Source organism: Lytechinus pictus, chromosome 5 (genome assembly GCF_037042905.1).
Source record: "Lytechinus pictus isolate F3 Inbred chromosome 5, Lp3.0, whole genome shotgun sequence".
In the NCBI taxonomy this organism is placed as follows: domain Eukaryota; kingdom Metazoa; phylum Echinodermata; class Echinoidea; order Temnopleuroida; family Toxopneustidae; genus Lytechinus; species Lytechinus pictus.
Genome location: NC_087249.1, coordinates 5,378,405 through 5,398,826, shown reverse-complemented (window position 1 = coordinate 5,398,826; position 20,422 = coordinate 5,378,405). Strand labels below are relative to the sequence as shown.

General features: G+C 36.4%; 1 protein-coding gene across 1 annotated transcript in view; it reads left to right on the top strand.

The window, feature by feature from the left end:
• The first annotated feature begins 540 nt into the window (after positions 1-540).
• The window catches only part of LOC129262521 (transducin-like enhancer protein 4), a 57,902-nt gene continuing 38,020 nt past the window's right edge, over positions 541-20,422 (top strand). Inside the window, exons 1-6 of the mRNA XM_054900648.2 lie at positions 541-1,190; positions 6,974-7,071; positions 10,662-10,725; positions 11,923-11,967; positions 13,090-13,152; positions 14,707-14,781. Of these exons, the coding sequence (XP_054756623.1) occupies positions 1,167-1,190; positions 6,974-7,071; positions 10,662-10,725; positions 11,923-11,967; positions 13,090-13,152; positions 14,707-14,781 (369 nt within the window). The 5' untranslated portion in view covers positions 541-1,166. The remainder of the gene's footprint in view (positions 1,191-6,973; positions 7,072-10,661; positions 10,726-11,922; positions 11,968-13,089; positions 13,153-14,706; positions 14,782-20,422) is intronic.

Below are 20,422 nucleotides of genomic sequence, written 5' to 3'. Positions count from 1 at the left end.
GACTTGTTTTCACGGCAAACCCTCCCGGGTACACACACCATCTAGGCCGGATACATGTACACTGTATCGCCTGTGTTTATTTTTAATAAATAAGGGCGAGTTTTTTTCGCTCACGTAAGTGCAATCTTATCGTTCGAACCCCCGTTGCGGCTACCCCCAGGGTAACTTGATAATTTTCCTTGCTTTGTTGTTGGCTAGCTAATCCCTATGGAATATTGTGCAGCCTCGTCTGCCGCAGTGTGTATAGTGTGAGGCTGGATTGCCAGCTTATATCAGCGTGAAATGCAATCGGTTTCTGTGCCCGCATTCCGCGGATAAGTGGTAGGTGAGGCTTTCACCAATTTGTCAGCTGAACTTTAGTCAGGCGTGATCACGGTGTCACTCGCAGGGCGTGGCCTGTGGACGAACGCGCCGCTGATTGGTTGCTGAATCTACTATGCTGACATAAATTAGCGGCACGTGAATATCTCGGTTCTTACTGGTCACGTTCAATCGCCGTCGGTGATACAGCCAATCAATTACTTTCCTTTTATGGAATATATCACTTGTTTCTTTGTCGTCGCGTCCCGCGTGGAAACTGACCTATTATGTGGTATCTAAATGCCGCACATGATATAGTTTATTCTAAGCCAGATTTATAGTTTTGGATATGGAAAAAAAATTAAAGTGGTTTACGGGTCGTGCAGTTTTTCAAATTATATTTTTTGGTTAATTTTCGAACTAAAACATGGAACATGTATACTTTTGAGGCTTTTGAGGTATAACAGCGGTATCTATTTCCCCCAACAACTGAATATATCCTCGTTGAACTACAAGTGTACACCAGCGCTGAATTGACTTGGACGAATATACGCAGACACTATATACGCGGGCAAATTACTTCCCACCACACAAACAGTGTATTGAGTATTAAAGCCTGTCATGCCCGCCCATTGGATATACACGTAGTGTGTGTAAGCGCGTTGTGTGTATGCACGGGATATATATGTTTTACACACACTGCGTGCATGCTTCGCTGTTTGGAACGGCTAAGTTTACACATGAATCGAGTATTCATGGCCCGGACACCAAGGCGTTTCTTGAGGATTTAGAGTATTGGAATATATCATCGTCGATTTTTACATTTATTCTGGATTCTTAAAAGGAGTCAGTTACCTATTGCCGTCATGTATCCGCAGACCAGGCATGCAGTAAGTAAAATATTTCGTTGTTTTTGTGTGCTAATGATATAAAAGTCGGCTAGAAATAGTGTTAATGTTTATGAGTGCTGTGTGCGGTGTGGTGTACGCGGTACGCATATCGCATAAACCCGACCATAGCAAACACACTATCAATCAGTCATGAATTGCTCAGCTAATTCACTGTGGTCCCATTGACTGATATTGCAGTAAGTCGTGTAGTACTTTGTCTAAGACATGGAATGTGCTAGTGCATTGTCCATTGATTATATTGATTATACTAGATCATGATGTTTTGATGTAGCTCCTTGGCTTTAATAGATATTCACTTCCTTATTTTTATTGTAGACTAGGCACTAGCTTAATATTTATTGGTTGCCTTATTATTTTTTGTGTGAATTTAAATGTTGTTGTTAGGAATTTTGGAATGATGTCTGGTCCTGATTGTTGTATTTTTATGACCTAGGATCTAAGCATCTCTTTCTTATTTAAGAAAATATTCTTTTAAACCTCTACTTGTCATGCTTGTATTCTACCTTGAATTCAGCCAACTATGCCTTGACCTGGGCAAAAAAGTTGACGGATGTTAATCTTGTGTGTCTGATCATGGAGTATTCGCCAGGCCTTGCAATGCATAAAGACCCGGGCCGGTCCCCCTGTACTTACAGATGCAAAAAGAATGTAAAATGGAAAAAAAATGATTGCCATCTGTTGGAAAACGCTATGCATCTGTTGTGTACTCATTACGTACATGCTTCATAAGCTCTATCCATGCCCATCGAGCATCCGTCCATCGGAAAGAGGGAGGAAAGTTATAAAGGTACACGGAACGTATATACATCGTTAGTAGAAGTACAGAAAAAGAAAGGATGTAAGTGTATGCATCTCGTAAACAAAGTATTCAAAATCCTTGGTAACCTCTTCGGAGCTGTCATCCACTTCCATCCGTTTTTTGTCTCACCTGCATAGCAGAGTGAGACTATAGGCGCCGCTTTTCTGACGGCGGCGGCGTCAACACCAAATCTTAACCGAAGGTTAAGTTTTTGAAATGACAGCATAAGTATATGGACCTAGTTCATGAAACTTGGTCATAAGGTTAATCAAGTATTACTGAACATCCTGCCTGAGTTTCATGTCACATGACCAAGGTCGAAGGTCATTTAGGGTCAATGACTTGGACCATGTTGGGGGAATCAACATCAAAATCTTAACCTAAGGTTAAGTTTTTGAATTGCCATCATAACTTTGAAAGTTTATGGATCTGATTCATGAAACTTGGACATAAGAGTAATCAAGTATCACTAAACATCCTGTGCACATTTCAGGTCACATGACCAAGGTCAAAGGTCAATGAACTTTGGCCATAATGGGGGTATCTGTTGAATTACCATCATAACTTTGAAAGTTTATGGATCTGACTCATGAAACTTGGACATAAGAGTAATCAAGTATCACTGAACATCCTGTGTGAGTTTTAGGTCACATGTTCAAGGTCAAAGGTCATGTAAGGTCAATAAACTTTGGCCATGTTGGGGGTATTTGTTGAATTACCATCATACCTCTGTAAGTGTATTGGTCTAGTTCATAAAACATGGACATAACAGTAACCAAGTATCGCTGAACATCTTGTGCGAGTTATAGTAGTTTTCAAAGTCAGCACTGCTGCTATATTGAATCACGTGATGCAGGTGAGACCGCCAGAGGCATTCCACTTGTTTGCGCAAGGTTTCTGATGAACATCCCTTTAACGTCCGCGCTACATACTACCCACGTCCGTTCGTGTCCATTATGTTTTCGCAAAATTTTCGCTAATTTGTCCATTTCTGGAGCAGATGAAAACGGATGGAGCCACCCCCGAAATTTTGCTTGTACGCTTGTGTCCCTTATGAATGCGTTTTATGTCCGTCAGCTAGTGGGACCAGGCCTTAAATTTGTACGTGCAACATTTTTCATCATGTGCTGCCCCTTTCCAAATGGATGAACACCTTTTATGTGCTAATATTTTATAATAAAAAAAAAATCAGTGATGCAGAAGTGATGAAGACGTACCCCTGTTGCGCTTCACAACTCATTTGACAAACTTATATTTCGCTACCCCAACATGCATAAGTTGGAAAGTTATGATGACCTATTTCATGAAACTTGGACATAAGGGTGATTAAGTACCATTGAACATCCTGCCCGAGTTTCAGGTCACATGACCAAGGTCAAAGATTATTTAGGCCTTTAGGGTCAATGAACTTAAACCATGGATGTTGGGGATATCAAAATCTTAACCTCTCTCTTGTTTCCTTTCTCCATTAAGGTCGGAGATCACTGATATCAGTAAAAATGACTGAAGACGCTTCTTATGGGTTGCTAAAGTTAGACAAGTTGCTGAAAAGATTTTGGCACGTTGTGTGAAGATTGCGAATGAAGTATAAAATAAGAGTGTGGAGCTGGGTTTCACTAGCACTGCTAATGCGTACAGGGGGAAGAAAAAATACATTCTAGAAATAACTGGGGGTCTGCCTCAAAGAAACCTGGAAATCGTCTGGTATTGTTGTCCTTTATGTGATTGATGAGGTCACCGCACACAGATGCAGTGGCTGGACAGGATGAGACAAAGTGTTCAACATCTTCTGGATATACGGAACACAGTCGACAGATGTCATCAGAAGCCTTTCCAATTCTGACTACAGACTAGTCTGGCCTAAGTCAAGTAAATTTTGCATGAGATCTGGACTCTGGTGGTGATAGCTGGCCTCAGGGTGGGATTAGCTATATGTCCAGGATAAAGTTTAAACCAAGTTTATGTTTTTGAAATGTCAGAACATTGAAAGTATGGATCTAGTTCATGAAACTTGGACATACATTGTACATAAGTATGTAAGAGTTATAAAGGATCACTGATCGTCTTGCATTAGTTTTACATGTAGGTCGCATGATTAGGGTCAAAGATCATTAAGGTTTAATGACCTTTGACCATGCTGGAGGTTTTTGTTGAATTCCATCATAACTTTGAAAGTTCATGGATCTAGTTTATGAAACGTGGACATAAGGGTAATCAGGTATCACTGATTGTCTTGAAGGGTCTTAGGTCCCATGATGAAGTTCAAAGGTTGTGTACATTGTAGGGTCAATGAATCTTGTATTTTTTGTTTTTGTGAATAATTATTCATCTTAATTGTTTTCAAAGTCAGCATTGCTTGAACTCCTGTAATGCAGGCAAGACTGCCCTAAGCGTTCACTTGTTGATTGATTAATTATGTGTTACACAGGCCTGTACTCTGGGTCTGACTAAAGAAATTTCAAGCTTACAGTAAGTTTGACTTTTGGAAAGAATAGAGTGGGCATGGGTTAATTTTGTAGTTTGACCCTTTTTCATTTATAAGGATTTGTAACTTAAAATGTTGTAAGGGTGTCCTGAATTGTAGACTTAATTGTAGATACAATGATTAGTGTAACTGAGTGTACTCTAATGTTAGAGCAGATGATCCTGCACTGAGCAACATTCAGGTCCAGATGTATATCACCAAGAGTAGCCTCAATGGCCAGGTTTCAGTATTTTATAGTTCAAGTACTGTAGTACATATATTGCCTGTAGACTGAAATAGCACCATAACATATTAAACATTGGAGGGAAACCAAATTTCCTCTAAGCCCAAATGTACATCATGTATGAGAGATATAAATCTGTCACTCTTTACAAAGTTTAAGTACTGTATTTTCACAATTATTGTGATCTGTCTGTACACTAGGATAGAAGATACAGTACACTGTACATGTGTGATAGAGCATGCCCTACAGAGACCCCTATGTTATTTCATAGCCAGAGGTCAATTGAGGTCAAACTCTTAGGTTTCTGCCATGGTTCAAGTTCCTCTTTGGTTCGCAACCTTCTCACCTTTTGAAACCTAAATTTGATTTCATGAGGGGGCAAATTCCACAATCACAATATACATATGATACAGGAGGTCAAAGGTCACAAAAGTAGATCACCACATGTAAGCATACATGTACATTTATGTACATTTAGGTCAAAAGAATAGATAGAGTTTCAAGTAGATTAGATACATCAATAACATCATCTACATGTAGGTGATTTGTTTTTTCTATTTTTTTTTTCCTTCTCAGTAAGTACTGCATCAACAAGTTGGCCTACATGTGATTTTAATAAACACGTCTTTCCCCCACATTATTTCCATACGTGTATGGTTACAATTTTTCTTGGGGGGGGGCATGAAGAAAAAGCAAAATGGTATTGAAGCAAGTTTCTTAATGTACCAAATAATGAAATATTTCAGTCGAAAATTTTCAGTACATGATGGCATAGAGCAATCTATGACCAAAGTGTATAAGATAGGGTCTACATGTAGACCCTTGTTTATTCATAAAGAGCCTCTATGAATTGTTGGTTTCCTCTAAAAATTGTAATGAAATTAAATGTATAAGAATTATCAGTAACAGGAGCAGACTGTACAAAATGCCCCTTACTGAATTTTCATCCAAGTCAAACATGTGTCCTTGATGGTTCATATTAAAAAAGAAGATTGATACATATACCTCTGTATCTTAAGCACACATTTTCTTTGCAAGCAAAAGCAGAGCCATCTATTCTTAGCCTTGGGGAAATAATGAATTATTCTAACATGACAAGTTTACAACCATGAATAAAAGTTTTTGAAAATTCAAAGTATCCATTACCATTGTGGAAGCATTGTGGTGTAGCAGCTCTGACACTCGCCTTGTAATCAGAGGGTCGTGTGTTCGAATCCCACCATGGCCTAGCATCCTTTGGCAAGGCATCAGTCTACACTCTGCCACTCTCCACCCAGTTGTTGAATGGGTACCCGGTACCGGTAGGATGCGAAGCCTGATGCATAGTATGCCTCTCAATTGAGTCTTGGAACTCTTGTTGGAATGCTCCCCAGGGAGTGGAGAGGGTACATTTATTGTGTGCAGGCATGCAAGGATCTGATGACCGGGGTAATAATCTGTAAAGCGCCAATAGAGACTTTGTTATAATATAAAGCGGAATATTATATTATTTCCATTCTGCAGTGTTCCAGGCGGTAATTGTTATTATTAACCCTGGCTGTAGGCCTAGCCACCCTTTTACTGGCACACAAATCCTGTCAGGTACCCATTTACAAATGTACTACACCTGGGTCAGGTGCAGCACAATGTGGATGAATTTCTTGCTGAAGGAAACAACACCATGGTTGGGATTTGAACTCACCACGAATTTGTGCGTCGGTATCACTAGAACCCAATGATCCTAACATGCTAACTGATACGTACATGTATGCAGCTTCCTGGAATTGTTGACATAGAATGCTTTCATTAACTATTATACAGTGTGCTCTTACAGTATGTCATAAAATATAAACATGATTTTGTTTGATGTTATTATTGGCTTGATATCAACACACTATTGAAGTGCTGCAGCATATTAGCTTGATTTGTGTGTAGTGTGAATGTGTACATGTACATGACTAACACTTTGATTTATTATCTGTTTTACACTTTGCCTTCTCAGGCTTTCCCCATGTATTTTTAGGGAAAACATGAGAAGTGCTGTATTTGAAATATTTTCTCTTTTTTATTTTCCTAATACGCATTTGGATAAAAACATTAGGGTAGAATGAAAAAGAAAATGGTATTGAAATCTCTCAATGTTTTAACATGAATCCGATATCTGTGAAAGTGGTTGTGTGCTTTGAAAATTACTGTGTCCATGGAAGCAGTTAATATACAATTTTATGATTGATTTAGTGACTTTAATTTTTTTATTTTCCATTTCTTTTTTTCAGACACCCCATCAGCCTGGGCAGCCATTCAAATTCACAATTCCAGAATCATGTGATCGAATCAAAGAAGAGTTTAGCTTTTTACAGGCACAGTATCATACGTAAGTATTTAGTTCTATTTCAACTTTGTACACAAGTTCCGGTGTTTCTGGTGTTGCTTGTCAAAATATCTCACCAGGGAAGAAAAATTACAATAGGGCTTGGGGCAGATTTTCCCCTGAAATGCCCCCAAATGCCTTGGAAATTTAAGAAGAGCTAAATTCCCATAGCTTATGTCAAGTGTAAACTGTATTCCTACAATGCAATGGAGAAAATTTGGGATGGTTAGCTTAAAAAGTAGCCTTGTACTAGAAAATCAATGAAAACAAAAATCCCTTTTCACGTTCAAAAGAAATTTTGTGGTTATTAAGAATGGTCAACCCCTCTAAAAGTTAGAGGGGAAATGACTCTTTACCCCCTTCCATTCGAGAACCTCATGCCTTTGGGTCCAGCGACCCATATAAGGGCGGGCCCCTTGCAGGGGTCAAGGGGGTGGGGCCTAACTGATACAATTTGTGAATATTAGTAAAGAAACATATTAAATTAGTAAAAATTATATCACTATTAATCCAGTTTGATAGGAAGAAATGAAATATTTTTATTTTTCATATTGAGGTGGCTTTGAAGCTGCTAATTAAGAAATGCTGTCTTTGTGACAAGTTTAGAAATTAAACATGTTTTTCAGATCTGGCTTTTTGTCTCACCTGCATAGCAGAGTGAGACTATAGGCGCCGCTTTTCCGACGGCGGCGGCGGCGTCAACACCAAATCTTAACCTGAGGTTAAGTTTTTGAAATGACAGCATAACTTAGAAAGTATATGGACCTAGTTCATGAAACTTGGCCATAAGGTTAATCAAGTATTACTGAACATCCTGCCTGAGTTTCATGTCACATGACCAAGGTCAAAGGTCATTTAGGGTCAATGAACTTAGACCATGTTGGGGGAATCAACATCAAAATCTTAACCTAAGGTTAAGTTTTTGAAATGTCATCATAACTTAGAAAATATATGGACCTAGTTCATGAAACTTATACATAAGGTTAATCAAGTATCACTGAACATCCTGCATGAGTTTCACGTCACATGACCAAGGTCAAAGGTCATTTAGGGTCAATGAACTTTGGCCGAATTGGGGGTATCTGTTGAATTACCATCATAACTTTGAAAGTTTATGGATCTGATTCATGAAACTTGGACATAATAGTAATCAAGTATTACTGAACATCCTGTGCAAGTTTCAGGTCACATGATCAAGGTCAAAGGTCATTTAGGGTCAATGAACTTTGGCCAAATTGGGGTATTTGTTGAATTACAGCCATAAATTTGAAAGTGTGTTGGTCTAGTTCATAAAACTTGGACATAATAGTAATCAAGTATCACTGAACATCCTGTGCGAGTTTCAGGTCACATGATCAAGGTCAAAGGTCATGTAAGGTCAAAGAACTTTGGCCACGTTGGGGGTATTTGTTGAATTGCCATCATATCTCTATAAGTGTATTGGTCTAGTTCATAAAACGTGGAAATAAGAGTAACCAAGTATCACTGAACATCTTGTGCGAGTTATAGTAGTTTTCAAAATCAGCACTGCTGCTATATTGAATCGCGTGATGCAGGTGAGACGGCCAGAGGCATTCCACTTGTTTGTACATGTAGGCACCGGATTTGGCAGTCAAACTATCAATTTAGATCTATTGAATAAGCATCCCATTTATGCAGATATAAGGTTGTATTGTGAATCTTGCCAGAATGAACTGGATTGATTTGGAGGTATTTTAAGAAAAGAAAAACCTATTTTTCAAATTTCAATACTAGCTTTAATACATTCTGTTTTACATACAATTTTGCATGTACAGTATCAGCCTGCCCTCTTTTCCATATAACCTTCATAATTGTTTTCAGGTATCGGCAAATGGACAAATATAATTTCAAGTCACTAGGCAAAGGCTGAGGGTCATTTGAGGTCAATGATTTTAGGAGTTCCTTGTGAAATGTTTGGTTTTTTCCCTCTCTCTTAAAAAAAGATCAGTGAACAGTACATACATACTTTAATATGTAGGCCCTAGTTGTTTTTAAAATCGGTACTGCTTCTACATTGCATTGTGTAATACCTACATGTACATGTGATACTTTTTTTTATGTTTTTTAAAACAGAATTACAGAGTACTCATTCCCCCCAAATCCCAGAACTTAAAAACAGTGCTGAGAGTATAGTGTTCAAGAACACATCTTACATTACTGGAAAAGATTTGAATCCAAATTCAAGATAAATGGATCAAATAGTGTGAATTGAATTGAAATTTGCATATATTTGAGACTAAATGTAGCAGTCATATTGTTCAAATGCAACAGAAATCCCAATCAAAAGCCACAGTCACACCTACTAAACCTACTCCAAACTGATCAATGATATGTCATTGGAAATACAATAATAGGTTTGGTCGGTCTGGAGTCAGTTTCACCGCTGTGACTGGGGTGTATACTGCAGGGTTCCCAGCCCATCAGGGAAATCAGGGGAAATTATTTTACTTTTTTCCAGTCAGGGAAAAATCAGGGAATTTTGATCGGCCTAAACGTTGAAAGCACGGTAGTCAGTCAGACTCTGTTATACATGTATTTTGTTGCATTATCTAAACAACATTCATTGAATGACTGGTTATGGTGGTTTTTAAGGGTAGCCTCTATGACTGCAGTATAGTTTTTAATGCTGAAAATACATGTGACTCACTGCAACAACGTAGAAAACATGCGAAACTGTGAATGGGTTTAAATTAATTATCAGGGAATTTTAAAACTTCATCAGGGATTTTTTTTCTTGAAAAGCTGGGAACCCTGATACTGATATCATCATTTCCATAAAGGAAATTGGATGCACGTGTTAAAGGGGAAGTTCACCCTGAAGAAAACTTTGTTGTAAAAATAGCAGAAAAAATAGTAAAAAACATTGGTTAAGGTTTGAGGAAAATCCGTTAAAGAGTAAGAAAGTTTATATTAGAGTTCAAAGTTTTGGATTTGTGACGTCATAAATGAGCAGCTGCCCCATGTGTTATGTAATATAAAATGCATGAATTTCAAATTTTATATGGTTCCTGATGACTTAATTTTGTTTTCTATTCATGATCGGGTGTGGAATGATTTGTCTATTGATATACAAAAGGTACAGTGAAAACCATTTTCAATTTTTTGAGAAAATGACATTTCATTGATTTTTTACCATTCCCTATGTAGGGATGCTGCTCGCATATGACGTCACAAATCAAATAATTGAAATTCTAATAACTTTTTAATTATTTGATGAATTTTTATCAAACCTTTGGCAATATTTTTTATCATTTTTTCTGCTATTTTTACATTAAACTTTTTGTCAGGGTGAACTTCCCCTTTAAAGTTGACCTTTATTCTTGAGGTCAAATATCTGATTGAAATTATTGATTTGGAGTGGGATTTGAAACCTCATCCTTATGAATGACTTGTTAAACATGTACATAGTTGGAAGATTGTTTCTCCTGTGGGTTTTAGAATTACAAAGGTTGTTTGTCATTTTTAAAGGCTTCATTATTTTGTTTTTTCCTTTATATTGCCCATTCTGTTTTTTTTTCCTCAATACAATCTAATACATGTGAGTAAATCTTTGTTGTATCCTTATTTACCAGGTTAAAGATGGACTGTGAAAAATTAGCTCAGGAGAAAACAGAAATGCAAAGACATTATGTGATGGTAAGTTTTCTTCAAGGTCTTTAGTAAATATGTAAACAAACTTGACATTATATCTGGTTGTACATATACACTACACTAGTAGAACCTGTAGGCTTACTTGATGGACTGATGAATATTTGTTTAGTATTGTTGGAAAACTGTTGACTGTGCAGTACATGTATGTTCTCATTGCTCAAACATCCATCTCAATTTGCAATATTCTTTGCTTATTTACAAGTCTTAATCGAATTGAAGGTACAAAATGCATATTTACTGTACATACATCATGTATGTCAGTGATATTTTTTATTTGACAAATTTTGCAATACTGGTGAATATTTTGTATGTACATGTATGAACAGTACATTTTGTAATACAGAAAAGCACTAGTGGCAATCGTGTGAAAAAATAAAATAAAACAACACTTTAAGTTTGAATTTATTGTTCATGAACTGAAATCGAAAGTGTGTGTGATCTGTGAGTGTGAAACAATGTGATTGTGTTCAGCTTTAATGTATTTATGCTTAGCAGTGAGTATATGTAATTATCACGCTACAGTGTAATTCACACCCCTAATTGAATGCTAATCTGTTTTATGGCCAGACTTCATTCAATCTGAATCATTAAAGTGCAGTGTATGCGCAGGCACGGATCCAGGGGGGGGGGTGCGAATGCACCCTGTAAAATTAGAAAGAGAAAAAAACAACCAAAATGTGTTGATTTGGGGATGCTAATTGCTGATTTGTATGTACTGTACCGTATGCTGTAAATGTTCATTGTCATTAAAATGATGATACATGTATACATGTAAATACGTGCATGTACTGTACAGACATACAGTACACTGTCTGTACATACATGTAGGCTTTAGATTTTTACTGGGTTTTGGCTTTGCATTAGGTAAATGTAGATAATAAGAAACCATACATGCAAGTTCAATGTATGTACATAGTAATTTGTATCAATCACTCCCTAATGGTCTCTAGTAATAATAAACAGTCACTCACAACTATTAATGTATTTGACTGTTTATAGTTGCTGTGAGATCAGAATTGTAAACAAATTGTTTGGCAATTTCATTTCTGATCATGAAAATCCATTATGAATATTGCATTATATGACTTTACTGTACATTATAATTTATATGACAAGTCTGTTAATTTGACAGTGTTATGCAGTATATAATGAATTACGATCTTCAATTTGTTATTTATTTAGTACTATGAGATGTCATATGGACTCAACGTTGAAATGCACAAACAGGTGAGTATTTGATTTCCTATTTCTGTCTGTTTGCAATAATGTGCAGAAAGGCGTGTACATACATACCCTGTACATGTACAACTTTTGCAATTTTCTGTTTTCACACAAGCTAATTTGTTCCCAGGGCTTCATTCTTCATTAAATCTTTCTTACATGTACATGTACATTCTTAATTGCATCATATTCAGTCAGATCATTCACGTGGGAATGCATTACTGTGTTGTCATGTACATTCTTTGATATACCATGAACATGTTTTAATACTCTTTTCTATTTGTAAAGCAATCCACAGAAGCTGGTATTAGATGCACTTTTTTGTTGTTGGAATTGTAGTGTTGTCTGACCGTCTGTCTTTTACAGTGCAGTGTACATGTATCTTTAAAATAAAATTACAGATAATAATCTGTGAATCCAAAGATCAAAGTTAAAAGTTCAAAGGTCAAGAATGAAAAGTACTACTTTTGTTACTATTGAGGTGGAATCATAAATGTTTTACCACAACCATGTTTACATGTACATTTCCTACTCCAAAAAGAATCGCAATTGAATGCAAACTTGCGAAATTTGTAAAATTTGATGATTTTACCTCAAAAGTAACAAAAGTACTTGACATTTATGATGTCACACTTCAAACAAAGGTACGTACACCATTCAAGAGATTCACACTTGTGGAGACTGGTATAAATATGTACCCACTGACACTGCAAAATCAAGTCATGTAGAAAGTGCTTTTTATTGAAAGTTAATTTACCTTTGAATTTGATTGTGTGATTTGCAGTGTTTACCCTGTATTTATTTATATATACATGTACTGCATTAAAAAGGGGGTACTATCTTGAAATATAGACAGACATTTGATTTTAACAAGTCAAAAGCCTGCATTTCTTTTTAACTTTATATGATTACTTTAGTTCATTTCTGCAAATTAGTCCATCATTGTGTAAAATTGTACAATTACATGAAATTACGCTAGTACAGTTTGGAATATCTATCAAATACAACTTGTCTTTAATTGTCTACCGTTTGAATCAAATTAGTGGTATTTTTTGGAAGTGTCTCAAGATGTTTGACTCATTGTTCAACTGCAATTGTATAATGTTTTTGTTCTTTTCTTGTTTACAGACAGAAATAGCAAAACGGTTGAATGCCATCTGTGCTCAGATCATCCCATTTTTATCACAAGAGGTGAGGTTTTTAAACGTTCACGTGCTATATTTTGCATTTACCTGCCATAGTTTTTTCAATCATGATTAACAGACAAGATTTGTTTGTGGCCTGCTCATTTATTGACAAATTTGGATGTCGAGTGTTACATGACTGTTATTTCAAGGTATAAAAAAAAGCATGAATAGATAATGAAAGAATTTTAGTCATTTTACAATAAAAAAAGGGGGCATACTCTCAATCTAACTGGAAAAAAATTATAGATAAGGATTATAGATAATTATAGATAAGGATTTATAGATAAGGATTTATTGTTATTTTGAACCTTTCAAAATGAAATGTACATCCTTTGTATATTTTTGCCAATTGTTGCTAAATAATGTTAGACTTTGTATTGATAAAGAAATAAGATTTTATTGCCAGCATTTTTAGTGCGTGTTTGTTGGGCTACATATATACTTCTGTATTGATCGTAAGCACACATCTCCAGAAATTCTTTATCTCTATTTCTGTTGGTTTGTTCTTATCAAATTATACTCGAAGAAATCACATGGCTTGAGAAATAGTACTGGAGTGAGAGAAAGCTTTGTGGATGATAACCGTAATAGGATGTTGGTCAAATTCCAAAGGTTACAACACTTCCCGAGGTCATTGAATTATGAAATTATTTTCTCACTAAATTCTTTGGAGGGCTAAGAGTGTGAGTCGTGTTCACGACCTTCACGCTTGGTGAACAGCTCACCACATTTTTTTTTTGAAGATCAGTGCAAATTTTCAATTAAACTTTTAGAAATATATGAAATAAATGTTGGAGTACCAAAAATGTTTGACTTAATACAGTGTACGTGTACGTATGTCTGGGATCCCTTATACATATACTGTATACTGACCACCAGGGAGACAAGAAAATTGGTGTTTATTTTTATATGTTTGAATGAATTTTTAAATGGAGGTTATTTTCAAAGGGAAACCAGGTATAACTAAATTAACTATGGTCTTTATAGATAGGTAGGATTTCTATAACTGGTGGTTAAAGTACAGTAAATTTGACTGTCCTTATTAATGGGTATTTAACAAAAATGTTTTTATTTGTTGATCTTTCATCTCAATATTTGAGAACTGCATGTATGAGAAGAACAGCAAAGTTAATGATTTATGCAGACACTGACATATATGTAGTTCCAAATTCTGAATGAATATTTATTTTCAACCATGCATTAAATCAATGATTTTTAGACATATGTCTGGGAAGCCAAGTGTGATGTTTGATTTTAATCAGAAATTATTTTTGTGCTCATGCTATAAAAAAGTACATTCTTGTCACGGTTTCTGATTGATAAGTCCAATAATTGTCAAGACCACATTGCATGATACCAGACCCAGAAGTAGAGTAAACATTAGGAGCCAAATCGCGTAAACAAAGATGTCACAGCACAGTGCATACATTAATAGTGAAACCACATTTTAAATCTTGGTTTCAGTGACATGTATAGCTATATTTAGAATGTCACCTGAGGTGGAGACTTGAATTTATCTGAATTGTCTCGTTATTTTTTTTGTCTCTGTCTCTTGTAGCATCAACAGCAAGTAGCAGCAGCAGTAGAACGAGCTAAGCAGGTTACTATGACAGAACTAAACGCCATCATTGGGGTAAGTCTATCTAGATACTTTCAGTTTCAAAAATCTTTGGTTGGTATACTACAGAGCCCCTGAGGAGGTGACGGGCTTGTATTTGCCAATCTCGTTCCCATGACTTACCTTCTCGTTTCAATAACTTACTAACTTTTTTACATGCCATATACATGTACCTATTCCCAAGACTTATCAAATCATTCCCTAGTCATTCCCTATACTCCCATTTCTCATGTACTAACTAATTTCCTCGACTTATAATAAATGCATATTTTTGTGACTTATAAAGCACTGTATTGTAGATGGAACAAGTTTGGTAAGTCATTGGAACAAATTATTTATAGAGAGAATGACTAATTAAAGTTGTGAGTCAATGTAATGAGTTTTTAATCAAGAGATCAACTTATTTAATTTCTAAGTTGATGGAATATAAGTCAAGGGAACAACTAAAGTGGTAAAGTCAAGGGAACAAGTAAGCACATTTATTATGTTGTTGAAATAAGTTATCAAAGAAAAAACATGTCATGTCACCTTAAGGGCTCTGCAGTATTCTATAGTAATAGAAAAGCTAACCTTTTAGGGTGCGTTTATCCGCCACTTTTTTACCCCAGAATCATGATCTAAATCATGATTCAAATCATGATTCTGCAGAATCACGATTGTGTTTAGTTGAAATTGAATATAATCATGATTAGAATCACAAACATGAAACACGAAAAAAGGGGCGTTTGGAAAGACGTTTCTGCAGAATCACGTACAAAAATGTTCGAATAAACGATATCGTGATTACAATCATGATTCTATGACGTCATTGTGTCGGGCTACTTAAGGTTTGACTCTTGCCAAGCTCAAGACGCGCTATGCTCAGTGTATTTATACATAATATGATATGCATGCATTCTGTGTTGGGCATCGCATCGTCCACTTCTTTTCATCTTATTTTGGTCATGTCTTCAACTTCAAGTGAACTAGTAAATGAACTAACTGAACAGACAATGATATCAATTGTTGTTGAGTTAACAAGTGTCAATATGAAATTGGATCTACGCTAAAATTTACATCCGAACACAATTTTCGATAAACCGACAAGAAGAATAATAAGTAAACAAATTGTGGTATAATAGACTGAATTCGGAAGGTACAGGATTGATTTTTCGAGAGCCAAAACACGTGCAAAAAAAGTTGACCTAACTTCCTCTGTCAAACTGCGCACTGTGATGCGCACTGGATCGGTCAGAATCCGAGGAAAAACAGCTTTAAAATGAAGGTAGTCTGAACGCTGATTATGTGGTATTGTGATTCATGTTTGTGTTTTGAATCATGATTCTGGCTTGAGGTCGCATAAACGCAGCCTTAGATTAACCGAGACCACACTGTTATGGAGTGCTTGTTACTTTGTACTGTTCAAGTGCTGTTTGTCTTGATACATCCATCAAGTACAGTCTAGTTTTATCATGAAGGGAGATGTGCCCAAAAATCATTTGCAGTGAAATGAGAAGAAAGGAAGCAGAAAATAAAGCATGAGCATAAAATCATTTTTTATTTTTCAATTAATATTTTGGTACATTTGTACATGTATGTACGAAGCCCCAAACCGGACATTTTTGACATCCAAAAAAAAAAAAATTATCACGTACGTACGCAGTATTATTACGTACGTACGTAATATTATTACGTACGTACGCAGTATTATTACGTACGTACGTGATAATTATTACGTACGTACGTGATAATTATTACGTACGTACGCAGTATTATTACGTACGTACGCAGTATTATTACGTACGTACGTGATAATTATTACGTACGTACGCAGTATTATCACGTACGTACGCAGTATTATTACGTACGTACGTGATAATTATTACGTACGTACGCAGTATTATCACGTATGTACGCAGTATTTATTACGTACGTACGTAATGTTATCTCCCAAAAGGTCATACATGAATTCAAATACCGGTAGTTACTGAAATCTGATCACGCTAGCGCGAAGCCCGCAGGCTTTAAATTTTTATGTGGGCCTACAATAGGCCTTCTGCTTTGATTGTTCCCGCATAGAATTTCCCTTTAAATACCAGCCTCTTCAAATAGTTTTTCTTTTTTTAAACACCTATACATCTTCACTTAATTTACATCAATTAATACCATATCATATTCAAATTTAAGCAGAGAACGAAGCAATTTCAAAAGGGTGGTAAAATAATAGGGGCTCATCCCAGTGTCGCGTGTGGGTACATTTTTGAAAAAAACTGTCTCGCCAAAACACTAACATAATAGGCCTTTAATTGTCCTTTCCCCAATGTGTTTCTAGCAGTTTCTAGCTGAAAGGAATGGTTTAATTGAAAACACAGCCTGATGACGAGAACAAATGAAATGGTTATCATATGAATATTGTGGGTTATATAGCAGGGACCTGGGAACTCGCGGGGGTGCTGGGGGTGCTGCGTGTATTATTTTCCATAGGCAGCACCCCCACGAAATCGGGTTCCCTTTGTATTTTTTATATATGTTATAATGTACATAATTATCACATCCGACAATCGCAAATCATACAACGTCTTTCACATATTCCAATAACATCCCTCCTATAACATGTAACGCGACTCAATCAAGCTCCGGCACGCCGATACAGACGTAGTCGCGCGCGATACGTGATAACCATTATAGTTTACACACTACCATGACTACTCGATAGCAGGGAGGGACAAGGGTGTGGTTGGACTTGAAACTTAGAGGGTTTTATGTCGAATCAAGTGTGGGCGAGCCCGACCGCCCGTGTTTTGTATAAAGAATTACAATTCAGACAATAAAAATCAAATTTCAGTCTTTTTCGCCCTGCCCCATGGCCCTGGGAAGCGGGGGTGCTGGGGGTGAAGCACCCCAAAATGTGGGGGTGCTGCATGTGTTATTTTCCATATAGGCAACACCTCCTGGAAATCTTGTGGTAAGTTGATGAATGACAGAAATGTAATGAAAATGAACGACGTTTTGTAGACCCCCACCCCCTTAAGAATTTTCCGACACAGTACTTAAAATAGTGTTTAAATTCACCCTTTTTCAAATCGGAATATCAAATATTTTCTGCTCGTGCTTCGCGCTCGCATTATTGATTTTTATAATAAAAACAAAGTATTTACAACGCCCAGATACTAAAGGGCTAACTCTAAACACGCGCACGCATGTTTATTCAGATACGCAGCTTGTTTTGGGGCTACTCCGGGCTGAAAATATTTATATCAAATACAATTTTATGAAAATCTGATAACAAATAGTTAAGTTATTTAATTCTAAAGTTTAGCAATAGTTTATGAAAATGGTGATATGCATGTCGTCATGAATATTAAATAGGTGGGTTGACATGTGCGGAAATCTCTTCACAAAGGTAGAGGGACCAGGGCCTGCATGGAAAATTTGACAAGCATAAAAAAAAGAAAAAAAAGTTTTTCACCCAAAATGTAAGGTCATTTAGTCCAAAAGCTATTATTTCGATTGTGAAGTGATGTATTTTTCTCCATGAAAGACCAAAAATAGTAGGGGGGCATTTGATATTGTGTCCCCCTACTATTTTTGGTAGGGGGGACACGTCCCCCTGTCCCCTCTGGGATTTCCGCCCTTGCGGGTTGAAGATATCACATCCCCACTATCCTGTTTCTTGTGATTCCAATTTTGATTCCATGTAATAACATGGAATCAAAATTGTTTAATTTTTTCATACCAGTGTGAATGATATGTCTCCCTTATAATGAAATAAGTTGCAGCAAAGAATATCTAATAGACTAAATCAGTTGTCAATTCAACTGTTTTTTGGTTCTTGAAGGGAAAATATCAAATAAACCTAATTTTATATAATAAAATACAAAAGAACAATTGGGGATATGACATCATCAGTTTGCTCACTGAATATTAATGAAGACATGCTTAAAACTGTTTCACCGGAATAATGCTAATCTTTAAAATGCAATAACTTTGATATTCCTTGTCGGATTTTGATCAAATCTTTATTCTTATGTTCGCCTGATTTCTCTTTATCTGTTCAAACCATATTGCATTCAGTGTGGAGTTTCAGATCAGAATATCAAAAATTTTCTGCTCGCGCTTTGCGCTCACATTATTAATGTAAGAATATATCCAATTACCCATCATTTTCTTGATTTTTAAAACATGAATAGAATGTCCCAATTATAGGTCTGAAATCTCAATTTTGTTTCCGCTCGCTCTTTGCGCTCGCATCAATTGTATATTTATATACCTATCCTGTTCATGATTAGAAAAGTGCTTAAGATGTCCTGTTTTTAGGTCTGAAATCTCATTTTTAATTCCGCTCGCGCTTCGCGCTCGCATCAATTGTATATTTATATACCTATCCTGTTCTTGATTAGAAAAGTGCTTAGAATGTCTCGTTTTTTTGTCTGAAATCTCAATTTTGTTTCCGCTCGCGCTTCGCGCTCGCATCTTATCCTGTTCATGATTGCAAAAAGTGCTTAGAATGTCCAGTATTTAGGTCGGAATGTCAATTTTTTCAGCTCGCGCTTCGCGCTCGCATTATTTGATTGGTGATATATGAATCGTCTTAATGAGTAACTGCAAACATTCCTTATAACACTTCCCTTTCGATCAGACCAGAGCGTATATAAAAAATATCTGCTCGCACTGATCACGTTCGCAGTTATTATTTGTTACATACGCATCTTGTTCAGGACCACAAACATTGCTCAAAATATTCAATTTTTCAGGACAAAATACATGAATTTCCCCCCCCAAAAATAGCTCGCGTTTCGATCGCGCTCGACTTATCTCATTATATATCTATGTTCTTTTATAAGAAGAAAGCTAAGAAGTGACTGTCATATATATGTATATATATATATATATATATGTGTGTGGGGGGAGGATTGGTTGGTGTGTGTGTGGTGCCCTTAGAGGTGTGTGTGTGTGTGTAATTATGGAAAATTCAATTATTGTGTCCCCCCCCACCTTTGAGGAGAGATTTCAGCACCCCCACTGAAAAAATCGTTCCCAGGTCCCTGTTATATAGGCCCTATAATCGATGAAAAGTCATGATCATCACCAGCATGACTATGGTCCAACCATGGTCCCAGCTAGCAAGCTGACGTTGGTTGGGCCAATGCGGGGTGCCGATGTCGGCCACATTCGGCGAATATCGGATTCCATAGACCAATGAAAATTAGAATACTACGTACGTACGTAATAATACTGCGTACGTACGTAATAATACTGCGTACGTACGTAATAATTATCACGTACGTACGTAATAATACTGCGTACGTACGTGATAATACTGCGTACGTACGTAATAATTATCACGTACGTACGTAATAATACTGCGTACGTACGTAATAATACTGCGTACGTACGTAATAATTATCACGTACGTACGTAATAATTATCACGTACGTACGTAATAATTATCACGTACGTACGTAATAATACTACGTACGTACGTGATAATTTTTTTTTTTTGGTTGTCAAAAATGTCCGGTTTGGGGCTTCGTATGTATGTACAAATTTTGAATAACAGAGAATAAACAAGAGCATTCTATAGAAAATGTGGACTCAAGTTCTTGATTTATACCTGGGCCAACTTTTCACTATACCATGTTATGAGAGTGAGATTCAATGCGAGCTGAATTTTAGT